This window comes from Drepanopeziza brunnea, assembly GCF_022702325.1.
Source record: "Drepanopeziza brunnea f. sp. 'multigermtubi' strain 214-2 chromosome Unknown ctg1, whole genome shotgun sequence".
In the NCBI taxonomy this organism is placed as follows: Eukaryota; Fungi; Ascomycota; class Leotiomycetes; order Helotiales; family Drepanopezizaceae; genus Drepanopeziza; species Drepanopeziza brunnea.
The window spans coordinates 312,870-333,271 of record NW_027094064.1 but is presented as its reverse complement, the minus strand read 5'-3'; the positions used below and the strand labels follow the sequence as shown (position 1 = coordinate 333,271).

General features: G+C 51.8%; 6 protein-coding genes across 6 annotated transcripts; 2 read left to right on the top strand and 4 right to left on the bottom strand.

Annotated features, from left to right (window-relative positions):
• Nucleotides 1-1,277: 1,277 nt before the first annotated feature.
• L3040_000053 (uncharacterized protein) lies at nucleotides 1,278-1,931 on the bottom strand (the record flags this gene model as incomplete). The annotated part of the gene is made up of 3 exons (XM_007295080.1): nucleotides 1,278-1,451; nucleotides 1,518-1,720; nucleotides 1,808-1,931. The coding sequence occupies 3 exons, from the start codon at nucleotides 1,929-1,931 to the stop codon at nucleotides 1,278-1,280; spliced, it is 501 nt and encodes a 166-aa protein (XP_007295142.1).
• Nucleotides 1,932-4,267: 2,336 nt separating this feature from the next.
• L3040_000052 (uncharacterized protein) lies at nucleotides 4,268-6,026 on the top strand (the record flags this gene model as incomplete). The annotated part of the gene is made up of 3 exons (XM_007295079.1): nucleotides 4,268-4,669; nucleotides 4,728-5,256; nucleotides 5,308-6,026. 3 exons carry the CDS (start codon nucleotides 4,268-4,270, stop codon nucleotides 6,024-6,026), a joined length of 1,650 nt encoding a protein of 549 aa, XP_007295141.1.
• Nucleotides 6,027-7,772: 1,746 nt separating this feature from the next.
• On the bottom strand, nucleotides 7,773-9,787 carry L3040_000051 (uncharacterized protein; the record flags this gene model as incomplete). The annotated part of the gene is made up of 5 exons (XM_007295078.1): nucleotides 7,773-8,055; nucleotides 8,122-8,365; nucleotides 8,436-8,684; nucleotides 8,766-9,334; nucleotides 9,429-9,787. The coding sequence occupies 5 exons, from the start codon at nucleotides 9,785-9,787 to the stop codon at nucleotides 7,773-7,775; spliced, it is 1,704 nt and encodes a 567-aa protein (XP_007295140.1).
• Nucleotides 9,788-10,774: 987 nt separating this feature from the next.
• On the top strand, nucleotides 10,775-12,523 carry L3040_000050 (uncharacterized protein; the record flags this gene model as incomplete). The annotated part of the gene is made up of 1 exon (XM_007295077.1): nucleotides 10,775-12,523. One exon carries the CDS (start codon nucleotides 10,775-10,777, stop codon nucleotides 12,521-12,523), a length of 1,749 nt encoding a protein of 582 aa, XP_007295139.1.
• A 1,354-nt stretch (nucleotides 12,524-13,877) lies between these two features.
• L3040_000049 (uncharacterized protein) lies at nucleotides 13,878-17,512 on the bottom strand (the record flags this gene model as incomplete). Its single annotated transcript, XM_007295076.2, has 4 exons — nucleotides 13,878-14,384; nucleotides 14,478-15,378; nucleotides 15,432-16,241; nucleotides 16,308-17,512. 4 exons carry the CDS (start codon nucleotides 17,510-17,512, stop codon nucleotides 13,878-13,880), a joined length of 3,423 nt encoding a protein of 1,140 aa, XP_007295138.2.
• An 885-nt stretch (nucleotides 17,513-18,397) lies between these two features.
• On the bottom strand, nucleotides 18,398-19,711 carry L3040_000048 (uncharacterized protein; the record flags this gene model as incomplete). The annotated part of the gene is made up of 1 exon (XM_007295075.1): nucleotides 18,398-19,711. The coding sequence occupies one exon, from the start codon at nucleotides 19,709-19,711 to the stop codon at nucleotides 18,398-18,400; it is 1,314 nt and encodes a 437-aa protein (XP_007295137.1).
• Nucleotides 19,712-20,402: the final 691 nt, after the last annotated feature.

The window sequence follows — 20,402 nt, the reverse complement described above, 5'->3', positions numbered from 1 at the left end:
CCTTTCTTTGATTCTTTCTCGTATCTCTACTATTGCTAGTACTTACCTAGTGATAACACCAGGTCGCAGGAGGAAGCGTCTGATAATATGGTTGTGGTTGACTTGACTTTGTATTATCTAGAACCAAGAATTGGGCTGAGGTTGTACCGAGTAGGAAACCAGTGCCAAGGATTGAGGTTCGTGCACCCTGCTCTCCTTCCACTACAGTATACCTCGCAACATCTGCTATCATCTACTCTGCACTTGCTTCCTTACTTACTTGCGAACTCAATATAGCGTAAGGTCCTCTGAGGCCATTCCCCCCCCCCCCCCCCCCCCCCCCCCTTTTTTTTCCTTTTTTTCTCCTTTTTTTTTCCTTTTTTTTTTTTCGTCATCTTGCCCTAACTAGAACTACACATACCCATTGAAAACCCCTCCCATCTGCGCGCGGATAGCGCGGCCCAGGCAAACTCAGAACCGAAAACCTGTTTCGGTTTCAGTATCAGTATCGAATCTATCCCTCACTTAAGTCCCCAAAGCCGAAAAGTAGGGTGGCTGGCTTTACATCCACAACCCCGATCCCACTTCCATCTCCCCATTTCCGTAACGGGACGAGAAAAATCCGGAGCGAAGGAAGCTGGCAGTTGTGGCCGAGTGGCCGAGGAAGGGTAGGGAAAGAGGAAGGGACAGGGAGGTAGACAGGTACGAATGTATGAACGAGGCAGACGAGGGGAGGAGGGTAGCGGTAGCAGTAGCAGCAGCTGCAGCAGCAGCAGTAGTATACTGACCTCACCGACACTTCTGAAGGGATGTACAATCCATTATGGGGGATGAGATGCATACTTTGAAGGAGGAACAGATTGAAGACTTATGGAATAGAGTGAGGGAGTGCAACTTGTGCGGGAAAGACGCGGAAGGTGTATACGGCTAGAGTAGCAATGAATTTCAATTGACTTGAGTGAAGAGAAAATTTACGCTAGGGGGGTGAACGGCCAGGCTTATATAGCCACTGGGACGGATTTTGCTTGATATAGGTGCGCTTGCTCGACTTTGTTGAAATTTGACTTGGTGGGTTCCGAAAATGTCCTCGGACCTTCAGAGGCTGCACGACGTACACACGATCAACGACTGCAAACTGGAACAGAGACCGGTAAAAAGTGGAGCGTGTATCTTCTGTTTGCTTTCTAAGATCAGAAGTGGTCTATTTTATCGCAATTTCTCTATCAGCCGTCGTGAATCATTGCGTCATTGATTCCCAAGCCTCCCCCGAAAAGGATGGCCCAGATATGTTCATGTATTCAGAGCTTGGCAAGCACAGCCGCAGCGCTGGAGACCGAGACATCACTGCCAGGCTCCTTCTCCGCATAGGTGATCTTGCCATTCTCAATGATCAGCGCATATCGAGCTGTACGCTCGCCCAAAGTCCAACCCAGCTTCTTCGAGAACTCGGCGTTGGTATCGGAGAGGAAGAGCTGTTTACAGAAACAGGTCAGTCGATATATATAGCAGCGGAGGGGAGGGGAGGGGAGGGCACATACAATATCATCCCCCTTAATCCCGTTCGCCTTGCCCCACGCACTCATGACCCAAGCATCGTTGAACGCAATGGTAGCCACGACGTCAACGCCCTTGCCCTTCAGCGCCGACAAATTCTCAATGTAGCCGGGGAGGTGCCTTGCAGAGCACCCAGGCGTAAAGGCGCCGGGGACGGAGAAGAGGACGACTTTCTTGTTGGCCCACTCTGTTGTTTTTGTTTTCTGGTCAGCTCTTTGTTCGCGGGCGGCAAAGGAGATTAAGCTTGAGGGAGAGTATGTGAAGGGCAGCAAACCTTTGCTAGCATCGTAGGTCGTCGGCATACCACAGCTAGTAATGTCTGCGTTCTCGGGGGTATAGGGGATATAGCTGAACTTGACGTCTGTAGGGAGGGAATCGCCGAGCTTGAGTTCTGCCATATCGATGGTGGTTACAGAATCTTCGATTCAGGAGGATTTGATGGTAGGTTCGAGATAGAGGTGAGCGAAATAAGAGATGTGAGAAATGTAAAGTTGGTATACTTAAGTGGTGTCGATCTGTAGTGCCATGTCGTCGATTCATCAATGAGCGGTGGACCCCTGAATTGCCAAGTCCCACGCTAATGGCGGGGTCTCCCGAGCTGAGCTGTCCCGGATTATAGTAGGCCCGGAGCCTGGATCTAGAGTCCTTGGCCAGATATACGCGGAGTCCAGTATATCAAAAATATATGAGTACATGATAATTGATCTATAGGACTACCTCCACGAATCGAATCCTGGATCCACCTCCCATCCATAATGCGAGAAGAGATTCATATAAACACCGCCGCGATCTTAGAGGAGCATTGGTGAATAGATCACGAGAGACCAAGCACAGCAAGCACGCCGTCGCCGTCTGGCCACCTGTGTCACGTTGCTGGGTATACATAAAGACATACTACTTGCACCTGTGATACATGCTTCAAAATTTACCGAGAGGAAGGATGCTGGCTGGATCAGCCAGGAGGTAGCAACGGCAGTGTTGAAGACATACATGTATATGCATATCCGGGCCGTCCGCACGAATCTCGATGTAGGATGATGTATTTTATATGTATGTTGTGCTGCCGTTAAGCCATGCGTTTACCAGGTGACGAGCCAGTGGATCATAGCCCTCATGCCCCGGGCTTGTCTGGGTCTGTTGTCTCCGATCTGAGGGCTTCGAGAAGGGAAACGTCACGGCTGGAGGTGCACATATAATCTCGATCGGTCTGGTATCATTGCTGTGGTGTAAGATTGGGCTTGAGCTGGTGTTCAGGGCATCCATATGGTATGGCGAGGAGAAGAGCTGATTGGCAGTATTCACCTCTCCGGTTCGGCATCTGGATATGATCGGCGGGTTGTGCTACCAGCGATGCATCGAATAGACGGAGAGACGGCGTAAACAGCAATTGGACCGCCCTGCCCTACCGCAATCCAAGCAGGCAGGCAAGCAGCCTTGAAGAGTGGCTGGCTGGCTGGCGTGTCTGGTAGAGAGCGTTCGTCCCAGACAGTCGGGACGCATCACGCAGGATGAGCAAGGTGCCTCGTTGCTGTACAATGCCTGCTCGACTGCTCGGAATAAACCACGTTCTCTAGCCACATCCTAGGCCCTGAGAGATATAGAGAACCAATATCCCCACACCAGAACCGCGGCCCGAATCCATGAGCTAGGACATGGGTCTCAAGGAGGGACTAGATCATGAACACGGATCGGCCCTGGCATCCGTTATCAGGCCTCACTGGCACCTGAAAGCTCCGCGGAGGCGTCACAGACGGCGAACTCGAGAAAGCGATATATATTGCCTCTGAGACATCCGTAACATAGCGACTTTATCTTCAAATGGCAACGGTCTGCATGTAGTTGCCTCGTCAGGTGTTCTAGCTCCCGTGTAGGACAGACTCCGAGTCAGTGCCTCCCGCCCGAGACCCCAGAGCCACGCCGGAGAAGATGATCTGGAAGGACGTCTGGTATGATCGAAGCGGCTCCGTGTAGAAGAGGGCGATGGCCCTGAAACCTCGCCTTCTGGTAGATTCGGAGTGGGGAGGAAGTGGTGCGTGTTTGCTTCGGGCGGCCTGGGGCGTTGGTGCATCGTCGCTAATGTCTTCGGCCTTCTCGAGGAAGCTCGGTCCATCGTCCGCGAAATAGGAGGGCCCATCTATCCATTCCCAGCTGCTGGCGAGGTATGCGGCGGAGGCCTTGCGGTATCCATGGCACGAGAATAGAGAGATCTGCCGTTACATTGCCCTGACAGCAACTGTCGTGGGCCTTTAGGCGCAGAGCAGTAGTACAAGATCTCATATTCAGCAACACAAACGTGTGTGGAGTATGGTCTCATGCAGAACCCTAGAGGATCGTGGTTGTCATTTAAGGGAATATGTTGTGCTGAACGCCTCCACCGGCTATAACATGTTAGGTTGCCGGTCGTGTACGTACGATGTGAAAAAGCAGAAGGCACGCAACGAAGCCACTCTGCTGACCGTATCGCAAGTTTTGGAGAATGCGACTTAATATCAGGAAGTCAGGCAGCTATCGGAGTCCTTTTTCCGAAGGCCGCTTTAACGCCCCACGCTGTATATCAATTGAGGTTGTTTATTTTGAAAAGTGAACTCGAGGACTAGCGTCGTCTAGCCGAGCCCCACAACAACACACATTTTAAACACTTCGATCTCGACTTTGAAGTTCCGGTCGTAATCAAACAACAACAACAAGAACAGAAACAAGAACAGCAACACAAATCGATCTCTCCATTGTCAAGATGCAATTCTACAATGATATCATCAAGGCCTTCAGCCCCGATGTCAAGGAACCGGATGACGAGGATGAACTAGAGATTGAGATGCAAACCTATCCAGGCCCCGATGCTAATACTGCCGGTCAACAAGACGGTGAATTGGTGGATGGCACGGATGAAGGAGAGCCCGATGTAAGAATGTCCTGGTTTGAGATGATGATCCGCATTCTGCTCTTCAGGAGTTCGGGATACAGCCCTTCCGCAGCTGCTTTGGTGGACTTCCAGCAAGAGATGGGAAGACGATCGAAGCTCAAGCAGAAGAAGAAGTGTAGGGGCAGACCGACCTACAAGTTCATTTCAGTTTCTTCCGACGAAGTCCCATCCGATATCACCTATGATCGCATGATGAAGGGCGCGACATACCCAGTAAGTATTCCGACGCGTGTTGTCTTCCGCGAGGACGGGTGATTGCTGACTTTCAAAGCCTCTGAACAGGAACTCTTTCGTCACTTTCTTGAAGAACATCGACTACAACTACAATAACTTCCGCTTCATTGTCCTATTGCAGCATTATGAGCGCTTGCATGACGCAGTTAGCTGGGAGCACCGAACAGCCCTAAGTCCACCATGGACTTTTCTGGACGAGCAGCGAGCTAGGAAGGCCTACGAGACAAGTCGTTCAAGAAGAAGATCTATCAAGATTTCCTGTGGCCTGCCATTCAGAAATGGAGACTACACTCCGTTAGATTCTTCGGATTCTCTCCTTGGCGAGAATCAGCCGACCACCAGCTTTAACATATACAATCCAACCCCCCTCACCTCCTTGAGGCCAGCATACCTTGGTCTCCGGAATGTTATCGGACTCAGTCTACCTGGTTCCGCTGGTTCCGATATTGACTCTGTTGCCCCATTTTCTTTTGGCACGAGGGACAATGGCTCCTCGGTTTCAAGCCGAGGTTATGATCGCGTATCATACGAGGACGATGAGCATTTATTCGGCCCCCGGCTTCCAAGTAAGATTCTCTCCAACCCCTTTTCGCTCAGCGCATTCTAACATCAGCAAGTCGCGGTCCAGAACCTTTGGAAGACGGGGAGCCAGATCATGACGGAGTTCATCGCCACCAACGGCGAGCACGCTCTCAATCTTTCACACTTGGATCGAGAGATGACCCTGTACGCTCTCGAGCGTAGCAACCACCCATCAGCGATGAACCGCGCCCAAAAGGTTGCTGACGATGTGCTGAGGAACGACAGCTACCCGAGGTTCCTTCAAGTCTCGAAGCCCGATGGCAGTCCGATCCGCCAACGGATCATCAAGCTGGTGGGGTGGCTCCTCATCTCCACCGGCCTCATCTTCGCGGGCGCGGTCACGATGTCTCACCTCTCCTGGCTGTACCGCCTCATTGGAGTCCCCCTCGTCGTCTGCGGCGTCGCCGCCGTGTACGCTGCCCACCTCGGCCTCTGTCTCGTGCTGTACAGTCTCGGCACCTACCAAGCCGAGCCCTGGGACCTGTACACCCCCGCGGACGAGCAGGAGCGAGAACGTATAAACCCGGAAGTCTTCCTCGACGGCGACTACAAGCCCGGGAAGCGCGGCTGGGTCAAGACGTACAACCGTCGGTACGCCCTCCTCAAGATCTTCGGCCGAGACACCCCCGTCAAGGAGGCGCGCATCTTGAACGCGCAGACGGTCATCGCTGGCCAGGCCATCTTCCTGGGTCTGCTCGCCGGTGCCATCATGGTCGTGCTCGCCAAGGTGGTTCCGACTGTAAAGTACTACTGATCGCAAACTCCTTCCTTCCTTCTGAGGAGGAGGAGTGGACCTTTTCTTCCGTCCGTGGTCAATGCGTCCAGCTGCCTTTCTCTCCCTCGCGCCTCACCTCCTCGTCTGGTCTGGTTGGTGGTGTACTCTTCTGTTTGGGTCTCGGTCTCGGTCTCGATTTCGGTCTCGGTTTAGATTTCGGTCTCAATGCGATCCTCCCTCCATACGATTCCTTCTGCGACGGGCGTCCTCTGGCTTCTGTTCTTCCGGATGCATACGTACATACTTCTGCCATCAGCATCAGTGCGGGCTCCTCTCCTCTTCTTTCCTCTCCCTCTTCTCTCGTCTGGCTTCGGTAGGAACATAAAAAACACAAAGGGGCGTTTACGGTTCGACGACGGATCCACGGATCGACTTTGACTTACTGGATATCACACACTGGGCGGCGGACCTCTTTGCAATTCTGTACACTAGGGCGTTTTTGTTCTCTTCTCCTCTTCGGATGACTCGGATGAAGTGACTCGGTGGGCTGAGTCGGTGTGGGTTGGGTCGTTTGCGGTTGCGGTCTTGTTGTTTTTCTTCGCGAATTTGCAGTCATGGCCAAAGAAAGGGTAGATGGCACGATGACAACGATGATGAAAATGGACTTTTACTTTCCCCAGAGATCCACCGCGTGAGAATGTGAGAGTGCGCGGGCGCCGTCGTAATTGGAATTGGAATCCCGTGTCGACGTGACTGGTAAGTCGTCAGAGTCGATTCGTCGTGATAAGTTCTTTTTTTCCTTTCCGAATTAGGATCTGGAGTTTGGGGCCTTGTGGTTGGTGGTTGGTGGTGCTGGTGGTGGTGGTCGTCGTCGTCTCCTAAAAAAAAAAATTCCAAAAAAAATCCATCTCGACGCGACGCGATGCGGTACGGTACTATACCATCTCCATCTCCATCCTCACCCAACCCCAACCCCGAGTATGATCTAGATCTTGGAAATCCGTTCATTCATATATATATATATATATATATATATATATGTAAGTTAACAAGTACTCAATACAACACCGCGGACGAGGTCCCACCCCGCTCTCACTCTTTCCCTTCTGGGCAGTACCTCCCTGCAGCAGCTTTTGCAGCAGGGCTCTAACCTAACCAACCAACCAGCCAACAGAATATCCCAGCGGTGACAGCTAGCTAATAATACCTATACCTATACCTATACCTATACATATATATAGGTAGGTAGGTAGATACCTAATGATTGCGACGGCATACCCGGTGAGAGTTTGTCTTTGGTATTTGTCTTTGGTGTCTTGTGTATGGTAATCTGTGTGCTGTTTATGCATTTGCTATTTGTATGCCTCAACTCACTCACACACTCTCTACCTCTCTCCCTCTCTCATTGCATGCATGCTTGCCAACTTACCCCCGCAAAAAAAAACCCCCCGTTCATTCGCTACCTACTGTAGACACTGCACGCGCCAAAGGGAAACGAAGTCCATGATCACTTGACAGAAATTTGATTGATTGATTGATTGATTGATTGATTGATTGATTGATTGATGGAATCACGTCGTAGATGATAGCATAGAATAGCAGACACACATTTAGAATCCATCCCAGCATCAGACGATACCGTATGAATCCACGTTCCCTGGCGCAACTCATCACATCCCGAGTCACGAGAGCAATCTAGCAATTGTAAAACCCTTGTCATTCATTTTTTTCATTCATTTATATTTTCATTCATTCATTCATTCATCAATTCATTCTTGCCATACCCTAGTATCCCTCTTCCTCCCGGATCAGTGGTTCCCGCTCCGTGCCCTTATACCCATCATCATCCACTATTCCATTCCGCTGAACAAATCCTACCAAGATAGAGCCAACAAGCAGCCCCAAAACGGCAAGCACGATGTTAACGGGTGTCGGGTCGCCGTGGAAGCGTTCTAGCGTCAGAGTGTCGATGCCGACTTGGGAGAGGTTTACGAGGCCGGATAGGCAAATTATCATACCATAGACCTGTCCGAACGTGCCGAAACCAAAGACCTTCGTTGCATAGTCACTAGATGGCTCGGTTAATGTGGATTCTTTGGCTTGGACTGATGCGAAAGTGCCCAGGGTGACTTACGACATTGCAGAGTAGTAAAGTGGCCGCAGAACCACAAAGAGCAGGACCGTGACATAGGCCGCCCAGAGATAGGGGAGGGAATTGGCGGCGCCGATAACGGTGCTCAGCAGTACTATGATCGAGAGAGCAGTGGGGACGCTGAGGTTATCCAGGAAAAGACCGATCAGGGGCGTGCAGATTACGCCGCCCAAAGGAAGGGCGATGTCGAATAGATGGTTAATCCGGGCCCCCAGGGCTTCGGAATCTGACCGAAATTTAGTTAGCGATTTCAAAGCCGTCAGAGTTCCGCCGAAATGCAGAGCGGAGCGACTTACCAAGCATATACTGATACTGCGATCGGATTGTGGCGATGAAATAATTCATCCGTAGCATTTGCAGGACAGTGAGCAGCGTGATCAGAACAAACCACGGGGTAAGCATCTGCCGATGTGCCGGTAAACCATGGAGCGCGCCCCAGACAGCACTTCGTTTCAGTCGCTCCTGCTCTCGTTCTGCCCGCTCATCCCGTTCCGATTGATCGCCGAAAAGCTTGTTGAGCTTGCGGATCTTGGTTTTACGGCGCCCTGGATAAAGTCAGAGTCCAATTCAAGTCAAGAACCCAATGTTCCCAGGGGGAGGGTCTGGCCATATTCGAATGTACTCACCAGAACGTTCGCTGCGGATCCGGTCAATTTCATTCTCGCTTGAGATCTCGTCGTCGGAGGAGTGAATGTCTCTGCTGTAGTCCTTGGCTCGTTGCATCTTCTTCTCAAGTACCGGCACTGTGTCGTAAACTCGACCCGGCAGGATCAGAATCTGGGAGAATAATATAAAGACCGGGACGATGGTGTAGTAGAGGAAGAACCGGTCCGGAGTGAACCTGCGCCCGGTATGCTCATAGACCATCCGGTAGAATAGAAACACAGCCGCTGAGGCGTCAAAACTCCCCGTGACCAAAGCTACGATGGTTCCTGAGTACTTGGGGAAAGCGTTGGCTATCTGAAACGACGGGACGAAAACAAATGTGCCGCCGAGGGCCAGAAAGAAGTTCCCAATCAGGTAGCCGTCGAATCCCGGTATGGCAAAGGCGTAGGACATCAGGACCGTACCTGTCGCCATGAAGATACTGGCGAGGATCCCGCAGACTCGAGGCCCATACCTATCGAGGATTGCTCCGACTGGCAGGGCCGAGACATTGCTCGCTATCGATGCCAGGGTGAAGAAGAAATTGAGCCTTTTGAAAGAGTCAGCATTTGTTTTGCTGGCACGAGGTTTGGGTTTAGACTCAGGAATGAAATTAAGCTCGGGCTTTGGGGTCTATTACCCACCTGATATCCTGATCTACACACACTTCGACCCCATCTTCCAGCTCTTCCTGAGTGCATAGCTCGTGGTAAACGCCTTCGGCTACCAGAACCGGCTTCAGAGCCGCGAAGCCAAACACAACCCCCGACGCCAGCCAACAGACAAGTACAGTTATGAGCACTTGAAAGGCTCTCGTGGCCGTGGAAACTTTGTAAGCGGCAGTGTGCTGCTGAGCTGGGTCGGGGATGGTTGAGGGCGGAAATGCATCGAAGCTCAGCACTTTCCGCACCACATGGCGTTGGCTCGGTTCGACGGCGGTCAGCTGATCGAAATCCTGGCGGTCGATTCCTTCAGTTGCAGACACGTGCTGGGCGAGAGACATGGGCGGGCAAGGGCGATATTTGGTAGGGAGGATAAGGAGGAGGAGGAGGACAAAGGCAGGATCATATAGTAGACTGATTCAATGCGAATGCTATATGTACCTCACGCACGGGACTTTGGGCTCTGGGAACTGCGAGGACCAACAACGAAAGGCCAATGAAAAAGTCACGTAAAGTAGAGTTCGACTCGACGATACTACTAGATACTTCTAGATGGTCAAGGCAAGGCAAGGCAAGTGGCGGGTGGCGATACGAGATATGATATCGATAAGATAAGATATGCAGGAAGCCGGGCCCTCTGACCCAAAGTTGAACTTGGTCTGTAAGATATTTACAAGCCCGCGCCGAGTCAGATCCGAGATAATGTCGCGAGATGACATTGATTCGTGTTGGTTCATGATCACAACCATGAATCCAACATCGGGGGAAACACACGGATCCAAATACCGGCGAGATGGGCCAGTCACCAGCAGTCACCAGCAGTCACCAGCAGTCACCAGCATTCACCTGCAGCCACCTGGATGCCGGCCAGCCACCGGAATATCTCGTGGGATCGGGTCTCGATTCTTGGTGTTGATATCAATGGCTGGCGCTTTAGGTTTGAGGTAAGAAGTACGTTATGGTTATGCTATGGCTCACCGCTTTCATTCTGCCCTCCCCCTCCGCATCGGGGTGCGGCGGTGAGCAGCCAGATCCACTACCGGTACTGTACTACCGGTACTACTGTACAGTACTACTAATATATGTGGGCCCTCTGACTCGGGTACGGAAGTACCTTTCAGCGACCCTAGTCAGTTCAATGCAGTCCTGAGTTTCTAGAGCGTCATCCTCTCATCCTTCGCTCCGCCTTGCACATCAACACTAGTAACAACCCAAAGTCAATACGCACATAATATCAAATTCCTTCACCTGCATTCAATTCCACTCCATGTTGACGTTGATGTTGTGGCAGGGATATTAATCGATATCATCTCAATCCCATCTCCGCAATGTCGAGCTCGCTCCATTCCAGAGACGACGGCGGCGAGAACGAGAGGATGACTACGGAGGAAGAGGCGGCTATAGTATCCAGGCATCTCGACCCCGCCTATCATGCCCATTTCGACGATGAGCCCGCGAACGGCAATGGGCCCGAACAAGAGAGCTCTTTAAAGCTGCTGGGTGGAGACATGCATCGCGATCTGTACAGGATCACGGCGAGGGCGAGACACGGGTCTGTGGCGAGATCCCAGACTTTCTCCCACCCAGAACCGAGGGTGAGCAGCACCGATGGAGCCGTGGAGGAGCAGAGACAACCCCAGGGCTTTAGACGGCATTATGTCCAACAGCAGCTATTGAGGCGGTCAAACAGCTTCACGGCTCCCATCACGAACAATTTCATTGCCTTCCTCGACCTGTATGGCAACTTCGCGGGAGAGGACCTGGCAGAATCCGACGACGACGACGAGAATGCCATTGAGGACGATGAGGAGGAAACAACACCAAACGCGGCCGGACATGAGGAAGGGGAGAGAAGACCGCTGCTGGGCAGACGACGGACAACAAGGGGAACAAAGCCAGGAGATGCAAATCTGATGAGGACGTTCCTCTTGTTGATCAAATCTTTTATTGGTACCGGAGTACTGTTCCTGCCAAAAGCCTTCAAGAATGGTGGGTTGTTGTTCTCCTCAGTTACACTGGTTATTATATCTCTGGTATCGTGTATGGCCTTCCACTTATTGCTGAAGTGCCGGGCCAAATACGGAGGAGGATATGGTGAAATCGCAGAGCGAGTGGGAGGAAAGAGAATGCGGTCCATCACCCTGGCCTCGATTGCGCTGTCTCAACTTGGATTCGTGTGTGCTGGTATCATCTTCACGGCAGAGAATCTCTCTTCCTTCCTCGAAGCCGTCGTCAAAGGCGCCTCCCCCCTCGGCATCAAAGCCCTCATTGGTCTCCAGCTCTTGATCCTAGTCCCATTGGCATTCATCCGCAACATCTCCAAGCTTGGAGGGGCGGCTCTCCTAGCAGATGTCTTTATCCTCCTCGGACTCGGATACATCTACTACTTTGATATCTCCACCCTCGCCGCCCACGGCATTAACCCCACGCTCCGCATGTTCAACCCGAGTGACTTCACCCTCACGGTCGGCTCCGCAATTTTCACCTTCGAAGGCATCGGCCTGATTCTCCCCATCCAGTCCTCCATGAAAGAACCGCAGAAGTTCGAGCGCCTTCTCTACACCGTCATGCTCATCATCACAATCATCTTCGCCTCCATCGGTGCTCTTTCTTACATGACATTTGGGGACGCCACATCGGTCGAAATCATCTCCAATTTTCCGCAGGACTCCAAGCTCGTCAACGCCGTGCAATTCCTCTACTCCCTCGCCATTCTCGCCGGGGACCCAGTGCAACTCTTCCCAGCGATGCGTATCCTGGAAGGCTCGATCTTCGGTCATCGCTCAGGCAAGCAGAACGCGAGGACGAAGTGGAAGAAAAATGCATTTAGGACGGCACTGGTCTGTGCGTGTGGGCTGGTTAGTATCCTGGGTGCCACGAACCTAGATAAGTTTGTGGCGCTCATTGGCAGCTTTGCGTGTGTGCCATTGGTGTACATCTACCCCGCTTTCCTACATTGGAAGGGCATCGCGGAGGGCAAGTGGGCGAAGATTGGGGATATAGTGTTTATGGGCGTCGGATTGGTGGCGATGGTGTATACTACTGCTGTTACGATTAGTCGGTGGTCGTCGAGCTGATCAGGTGCTCTGGGGCGGGCGGGCTTGTATGTGTGTATATCTACGAAAGAGGAACACGGGAGCACAGGAGTACAGGAAAAAGGGCGACGACGGAAAGTGAATGGGACGGCTATGTACTGTAGAAACGCATTGATACCCGAGGTTACGGGATACGACGACACGTTAGCGTAGGAAGCGATTGAATGGAGCGATTCTTATGAGTACGGTAGAAAAGGGCCTAGTTCATTGAACATTCCAAAAACGGAGCATGTCATGCATAGCCTATGTACATCAGTGATGCTACATCAAGACAAGCAGCAGTACGACTTAACCCCCGCTAGCGAACTCTACAAACACAGCATAAATACCGGTAAACACATAGCATAAACCCACCAACCGATCCTAAGCACAACCCCAGAAGATGTCTGCTTTGCCAATGATGTCCCGATGGCGGATATATATACATAGGTACATAAGGTACACAGCCATCCATCAACCATTCGCGAGCCCATCCGTTGCCTCCCTCCCTTCCAAAAAAATCAATCAATCAATCAATCAATAAAAATCTAAAAATTCAAAAATCTAAATATTCAAAAATCTAAAAATTCAAAAATTTTAAGAATTTTAAGAATTGAAAAAATTGAAAAAATTGAAAAAAATGAAAAAAATAAAAAAAGTAAAAAAAGTAAAAAAAATGAAAAAAATAAAAAAAATTGAAAAAATTGAAAAAATTGAAAGAATTGAAAAAATTGAAAAAATTGAAAAAATTGAAAAAAATTGAAAAAATTGAAGGAAAAAAAAAAATTGAAATTGAAATTGAAATTTTTTTAAACATTTGCTCTACAAAACCCCCCAACACACCCTCCCGACACTTATTCCGAGTCCCTATCTCCGCCTGGTAGCGGGTGTAGCTGGTCAAGCGGGTCAAGCTAGTCTACGGTAGTCCAGTCTGGTACGTCAGCCGCTTCTTTCTGATGTCGAGGTCTGCGTGTCTTTTTTTCGCTTTTCGTTGCTGTTGAAAGGGGAAAGGGGGGGGGGGAAAGGGGAAAGGGGGATCTGGATTGGGAAGGGAGAAGGGAAAGAGGGGAGGAGAAATCACGTATGTAGTCTAGAGCCTTGCTGATTATATGTATGCTTTTGGGAGGTTATTATCTCGCGCTTTTTTTTTTTTTCTTTTTTTCAATACGAACTACAATACCGTAGTCTCCCATTAACTTGTAACGTAAGCGGTGCAGGTACAGATAGGGAAGGAAGAGAGAGAGGAGAGAGAGAAAAAGAAAAAGAAAAAAAAAGAGGCAACCATTCCCATTTCCCAACCGCAAAGAAAAAAAACCCAAACAGGTTCAAATCACCAAAAGCTTCAGAGAAACGGTTTTCAGGCAGGAGCAAGAGTAGGAACAGGCGCCCCGGCAACGACGCCCTCCTCATCCAAGCGCGCCCCGCGCGTAGAGTACTCCTCTATCCGCGCCACCTCCTCGGCGCGCACCTCCCTGCCCACGAGCTCGTTCCGGGCCAGCTGCCGGAGCAAGATGGCGCGCTCGACGGGGCTCGCGTCGTCGTCGGTGATGAGGCGGAAGGAGCGCGAGAGCGGGTTCTTCTGGCCGATGCGGTGGACCCGTGCGTACGCCTGCAGCTCACGCACGAAGTCGTAGTCGGGCTCCATCAGCACGACGTGGCAGGCCTTCTGCAGCTGCAGGCCCACGCCGACGACTTGCGTCAGGCCGACGAGGATCTGCACGCTGCGTGAAGGCTTCGCGGTACCCCGCGATTTGCTGTTCGCATCCGTGAAGGCGCGGAGGATCTCGCTCTTCTCGCTACCTTTCATGCGCCCGGCCAGGACGCCCACGAGGTCTTTGTATTCCGGGAAGTACTTGGCGATGAACTACGGGAGGCGCGGTTAGCAGCGTGGACTGAAGAGAGGGGTTGAGAGATTGAAGAAGGTCTTTTGGCTTTGCTTAGCTGGGAAGGGACTTACTAGCTTCAGGATGTAGGCCACCTGCGGAAAGCTGGTCATGATGACCAGTTTGTGCGGGTTGTTGTTGACGTCGACCTGCTGGCTCAATTTCGTCATGAAGTCGTACAGCCACAGACACTTCGGGCTCCCTTCCACAATCTGCTTGATGTACTTGCGATACGGGTTCGATTCCTTCCTCGCCTGGAAGGCTTGCAGCTCCTTAACGCTGAGATCCAGGCGGTCTTCCGTCCCCGTCATCAGCTTATACAGATACGGGAACGTAGCCAGGATCCGCGAGCGCCACAGCGTTCGGGTCTCGGTGTTAAAGGCCAGCCTGGTTGGCTTGATGTTCGACCTCCGCAGATCGGGGAACCCTTCCCATCGCGCCTGCAGCGATTCGAGGAGCTCGGCCCGCTCATGGTCGAAGCTCATTTCGAGCGATGGGATCAAATGCGTGAAGGTCTCGTTAGGTCCGAGGCGGACGTCGGCGTGGATATGCGGTGGGAGCTTCATAATGGTATGGCCGAACCACCTCGTCTCGGCCGTCCGTCTCAGCATCAGCCTTTCGAGAAACGGCTTGAAATCGGCGAGGATCTGGGCCACGGCGGCGTCGTCTCGCGTGTGGCTTTTCAGCTGGTGGTCGTAGGCCTTGCAGATCTCGTCGAGCTTCTTCCACTCGAACGCGGGATTGACAGTCTTGGAATGCTTTTCGATCGCCCAGAGGACACCTTCGATCCCGCGCGGTGTCTGCGAGATTGGAGTGCCAGAGTATCCCCAGACGAAGGGGCGAACAGCGTTGTTCTGCCTCGGCAGGTTCGCCAATATGCCTGCTCGTCCTTTGTTCTTGAAGTACTCTTCGTGCGACTCGTCGATCATAGCGATTCCAAAGATCAAGCTGCAGCGTGTCCCGGTCTTCCATCCGCTAGAAAACGATCAGCTGAGACACCATCTACTTCAACAATCAAAAATACATACCCTTCTACTTTCGGGTCGTGCACAAACCCTGGGCTCTCAAAGTAAGCCTTCATCGACTTCGGATAGTTCTCCTTGGTCGTCAAGAACAAGATCCCCTCCTGGTGCTCTTTGCTCACGTCGTTCTTCTTCGCGTTTTTGATAGCCTTGGTAGCTTCCATCCGACCGCGAGCCTGGGACTGCTCGCAGCTATTCACCCGGTCCTCAGCCAGCGTCTTGAAGTCGTTGCAGAGCGCCGGATGATCAACCACAATCTTCATCCCGAGCACGTTGTCGCTGGTATCAACGTGCGTCTTCCACTGCGCCCACCACTGGCCGACGAGCGCTTGCGGCACGCAAGCCATCCTGAGTCCCACCTTCAGGTTCAGCTTCGAGGTCGGGCTGCTGGAGGAGCAGGGACAGGTGATCCAGCCCCGTTTAGGCGACGTTGGGCAGGATCCTGACTCCCCTGATAATAGGTGCCTTCCGTCTTTGGCGACTCGGGATTTCAAGACGTCGCGCCAGAGGACGGCAAGTTGGCGCTCGACGACGACATAAGCGAGGAACGACATCGTCTTGCCAAGCCCCATGTCATCGGCAACGAAGCCACCGCCGACATCTCGCGAAGTGACCATCTGCCAGTACACACCAAATGCCTGATACTGGTACAGTGGAGTCTTGAGCCCGACGATCCTGACCACCTCACCCATTTTCGTCTCGCTGGGATCAATGCGGAACATGGCACAGCATTCTGTCCAACGAGTCAAAGTACCGGCTGTGTCCTTCGGATCTCGAAGCTGGCCCAGCTCCCCGATATTCTGAAGTTCCTGTAGCCTCGAAGTACGTTAGCGAGATCCCAGCTGACTTATCTCACCTGACCCGGGGCATGGAGAAACTTACCTCGTGACAATACGATCCTCATTCGAAATGTCATCGTCTTCATCGTCTTCATCTTCTGTCTTCTCGGGCTCAGCCTCAGCTTCCCCTTCAACGACAGTATGATCCGCTTTCTCAAACTTCTGGACATCCTCAGGGGATAAGGCCCCCTCGTCACCGCCGCGCGTGTAGCTAGTCTTGCCAACTTCCGTGTACAGAGTCTTGAACCGGCGCTGCATCTCTTCCCTGGTCTCCGGCTCTTTCCTCGCCACGATGCCAACCACTTTCTTGACGGCGCTCTTGATCGATCCAGAGGATCTAGACAGTCTCCCGCTCGAGGAGTTCGTCGGTATCTTGACAACTGCTGAATTCTCTTCAGCCGCGCTCGAATCCTGCGCAGGCAACGAAGATTTTCGCGGCGGGCGGATCGTGAAGGGAGAAACGGGCGACGAGGCCACGGTATCGTTCTTCTCCAGCTCCTCGAGCCGCGCAAACTCAATGTCCTTCTCGACGTCCGTAGCAGCACCGACAGCCATGGTCCCATTCAGCTTCTCCGGCTTATACGACCCCTCTGCACTGCCCAAGCCAGCAACAGGTAGACTGCTGCTCCTCACTGTCGTGCTGCCCGCAAGTAGGGCCTTGCCTGGCAAGGTTGGCAGCTTGAAATACTCAGCTGCGGGTCCCGTCGCAGCAGCTCTGCCCGACGAGATACCTGGAAGTTTGAAGCCAGCTTGCACCGCTCCTGTCGCGAGCCTCTCTTCTCTCTGCGCCGGGTACTCGGGCTGGTACATGAACGACATCTCTTCGCTGGCGCCGCGGTGGATGTACATGTGATTGACGGCGACCTCAAAGCTTTCCTGGTCCCACACCTTCTCGTAATCCTTCTTCGCTGTGAAGTATCCCAGCTTCCCGTGGGAGATCTCCGTCTCGTAGCCCGGCTTCTTCATGATTTCGCCCAGCTTGCGCTCGAAGCGCGCGACGAACAGGTCGAAGCTGTAGCTGGACGGGTGCGCGGGGTCCTTCATTGGGATGAGAAATTCGTAGAGCAGGATCATGCCTGTCCCGTCGCGATCGTCGCCCATCACGTTGAGCCTGACGGCCATATTGGCGAGTCTGATGTCCACAGGAGGAGGCTGGGACGGGGTGGTGAGGGGAACCGCAGATGCTCTGCGGTTATTCTTATCCCTCTCTACCGTCCCGAGCATTTTGTCCTTGAAGAATTTCTTCATCTTGCATATATACTTCGCGCTCGGATTGTATCAATCAATCAATACCACGAGGGTTTTCCGTGCTCTGTCATAGAGATTGCGAGCCAGGAGACATTTGGGACTCGAGGGAATCCTCATATATCCACACTCCTCGAGGATAAAGACATCATATCGATCGATGCTGCACAGGACCATCATTCTTTGTCCTAAGTGGCCTCAACATTAACAACACCTTTATATGGATGACGAAAACGGACTCGCTCGATTTTCTTCCCTCTGCCCACAAAGGAACCGGTCGGAAGGGGGGCAAGTGGGTAACAACTCCAAAGAAGAGCAATTTGGAACTCAAACGCGGTAAGTCTTCTGGCTTCGCCGGATTAGAAGAGGGAAGAAGGTCGATAAAGAAATCCGGGTCCGGATGTAAACAGACTGAGGCAATTCGCGCGGCACTGCTCAACTACATCAAGCAAGCCAGAAATCGAAACAAAGAGTCTTTTTTTTTGTCCTCGGCGAACTTGGATGCAGAAGCCGGTTCCCAGGCCAAAAAAATGATAGACGTAAAAAAACAATTTCTAGACGTAGAGATAACCGTGATGGGCTGTTCAATAGTTCAACCAACTCCCTCGCTAAACTCCTGGGGCATTTTTTATCTTCGCACTGGGTGGTTCCGATCACATTCTGTGTTATATATTTTTGACTTCTATTGACTTATACGTAGAATTGCACTCGTCATCTACGCCTTATCAGCTCACATGAAAATGAAAAGAAAAAGAAAGAGGAAAAAATCTCGCATTCCTGGCGCTGAGGAGTGAAATCCACACATACCATCAGAGGTTCGGTTCGTCCAAACATAAATCCCCAATGGCCTCGGCTTCCCCTCACCCTGATAATCATCATCCATCATATTCAAAACCCACCGTATTTTAAGCCCATGCAATTAGCATAATAACCAACGGTACTCGACCAGTCCGAGAAGATGGCCTTGATGCCCACATCCCTCGCAAGCACATCGAGAATCTCGTAGTACTGGCCATCGAAATGCACCGCGCCCCCGATGGAGCCGAAGTAGTACTCGCCGCGGCTCCCCACGGTCGCTAACGGACCGGACCGCTCGTACGTCCACGCGATGACATCGAGGCCCACCGCCTTGGCTGTGGTCGCGTAGGTGGAGGGGACGATAGTCTGGTTGCCCTCGCCGGTGGTTGTGAGCAGGTATGCGAAAGGCGGCGCGACGATGTTGACACCCTTTTCTTTCAAGCTCGAGAGGCGCGCCACGTCCGCGGCGTACTTGGCGGGCGTGTCGCCATCCCTGTCGAGAAAGATGGCCTGCTTGCCGAATTCCGGGTACTCGGTGATCCATTGGTAGATGTCGGGCGGGTGGAATGATTGCGCCCAGACGCGCTCGGGAGCAATGCCGCGCTCGAGGAAGGCGTTTAGCATGTCGCGCGCGTACTGCTCCTGTGTGTAGCCGTTGAACGGCATCGGGACTTGTACTGGCGGGGTCTTGAGCTCTGGGGTGAATTTGCGTTTGCCGGGGATCGACTCGACCAACGTGATGTAGGAATCAAGGGTCATGACGGTACCACAGGTGTCGTAAAGTTCAGTCCGCCAGTTGGGCGTGCCGGACTGATAGTCGTGGACGTTCGTTGCACTGGCATTGAAGCCGTCCTGCTTGCCACAGAGGGAGATGAACTCGGCGGTTGCAATGTCTGATGTGCAGCACAGCGCATTGGCGGGAGATGTTGCATTCGCAGGTGTGAAGGGAACGGTGCATTTGGCGGCCAACTCTGGGTATAGCAGAATGTTGGTCGTTGTATGCAGATCACAGAAGGAGTGTCGGCAGACGAGTCCACGGTCGGCAGTAAAGGAGACATCGCATTCAAGAATGCCCGCGCCCATTCTGGCACCAGCCATGGTAGACTCGACCGTCTCCTCCGGGAATTGAAGAGTCCCGCCTCCACGATGGCCAATGGAGAAGTCGGTGATGCTCCAGGGACCGTTCTCGCAGGACTGGAGCTTGGCCTTCAATTCCGAGTCGGTCATGTTGTTGATTATATAGAAAGGGCGAGAGTCATAGGAGACTTGGTAGTGAGGACGACGCCACGGCTGCTCGTGGTCGAGGTCGAGACGATTGTGCTGAAGAAAAGAGGTTGGGAGAGCAGCGACAAAGTCAATGACAACCAAGGCCGCCACGGCCAGCTGGAGGCGAGAGGCAAGCATCGCACGAACACGAATATAAAGAAAAAGTCCAAACTAGAATTATAACTCCTAAATTTCATTAGGAAAACACGAGCTTTTAATAAAACCAGATAAACCAAATGATGAATCCACTCCGAATCAGCTTCCAGCTCTTGTACGTAGCTAGCTCCCCCACTCGGAGGAGCTACACATACAGCTTGATATATTCCAGGTGTAGCGACAGAGATACAATGTAGATAGGTTGATGAGAATGATTGATTTGATATGATTTGACGGATGAAAAGATGGAGGAGTTCGTTCGCAGAAGCACCCGAGATCTATTTGCCGGGTCCGTAAGTCACGTGTGGACAGGATTGGCTGCCAAGTCTACTCGAGAGAGAGAGAGAGAAAAAAAGAATGACCTGCACGTGCAAGATGGTGGAAGCAAGAACGATTTTATAAAATAAATAACCTTAATTCTATATCTATCTTAATATTAATAAGATAAAACGCTCTAGGTACTGCAGCGTGCTTGGTTGTTATTTTGCTCGGCAGCAAAAATTGCAGAAGTGAAGTTGGACATAAGGTATTGTGAGATGAGTATGTTGATTAATGATCTATTGGTATTAATAAGAGATTAAAAAATGAAAATAATGCCGGATCCCTTCTAAGCATGATAAAACAAGTATGATAGAACAAAAATAATATAAGTAACGCTGATCGCCTACTCGCT